General features: G+C 60.2%; 1 protein-coding gene across 1 annotated transcript in view; it reads left to right on the top strand.

Annotated features, from left to right (window-relative positions):
* MYBPC2 (myosin binding protein C, fast type) overlaps positions 1-314 on the top strand; it is a 44137-nt gene extending 43823 nt beyond the window's left edge. The window contains exon 26 of the mRNA XM_011966059.1: positions 188-314. Within this exon, the coding sequence (XP_011821449.1) occupies positions 188-198 (11 nt within the window). The 3' untranslated portion in view covers positions 199-314. The remainder of the gene's footprint in view (positions 1-187) is intronic.
* Positions 315-939: the final 625 nt, after the last annotated feature.

Here is a 939-nt window from a genome sequence, read left to right as displayed (position 1 = left end):
CAGAATAGCAGTAGTCAGGCGCGCTGTGACCCTGGGTTGTCCAGCCACAGTGGCCTGGGATGGGGCGGGATGGTGACCGTCATCCTGTCCCCCAGCTGGTCATGTGGACACAGCAGCCAAAGGGGCCTGGGGCTCCAGGAGGAGGCGTGCCCGGGCCTGGCTCACCCGCTTTCTGATTTTCCTGCAGTGCCGCAGTGAGACCTATCCACTACCTGCCGAGACAGTTGGTGGCGGAGTCCTGACCCCAATCCCCAGCCTCCCGGGACTGTGTTCTTTCTGGAGTTTTTGCTGAGAACAAAATAGTGTTGTCTGGACCCTGGAGTGTCTGTCCTTCTTGCCTGTGTAGCTCCGTCTTCCTCCTGCAGGGGGTTGGTGACCCCGGGGTTGGCGATGGGAGCAGCTGCGTCCACACAGGCCGCGGTGAGGTGGCCTCTTGGAAGAGGTACTTTAGTGAGGCAGCCATGTTGTTACTGCAAGCACAGAGCATCCAAGGTGAACGCAAGCCCACGTGGAGGCCGGCCCCAGCGAGCTGCCGGGAGGGAGGGAGGGTGCAGGCTGGGGGCGATGACAGTGGCAGCGAGTCAAAGACGCACCCAGGCCACACCCAGAAGGCTGCTCTACTGAGGCAGCTGTGTCAGTGTGACGGCCTCGAGGCCTCGGCAGTGGCCCAAAGAGCTAGACGTGGTAAAGTGAAGAGGGAGGCAGCTGTGCTGGACGAACTCCCGCGAGGCAGCTGCGCAGACTTGGCGACGACGGCGGAAACCGCTCGTGGCCTGCTTGTTGGTTCTTAAGGGGTTGACCTTTATTAACTTTAATATCTCATCTGCCTGGCCCTGAGGCAAGGTACTTTGATCTCTGGTCATTCGGTGACCTTGAAGGATGCTGGAAGACTCAGAGTCCCCAGAGTTCAGAGGTCTTGGGGTCAAGTCTGGCTTCCAC

Source organism: Mandrillus leucophaeus, unplaced genomic scaffold, assembly GCF_000951045.1.
Source record: "Mandrillus leucophaeus isolate KB7577 unplaced genomic scaffold, Mleu.le_1.0 Scaffold74, whole genome shotgun sequence".
Classification (NCBI taxonomy): Eukaryota; Metazoa; Chordata; class Mammalia; order Primates; family Cercopithecidae; genus Mandrillus; species Mandrillus leucophaeus.
Note: the sequence above shows the minus strand (reverse complement) of the source record. Positions and strands in the feature narration are given on the sequence as shown.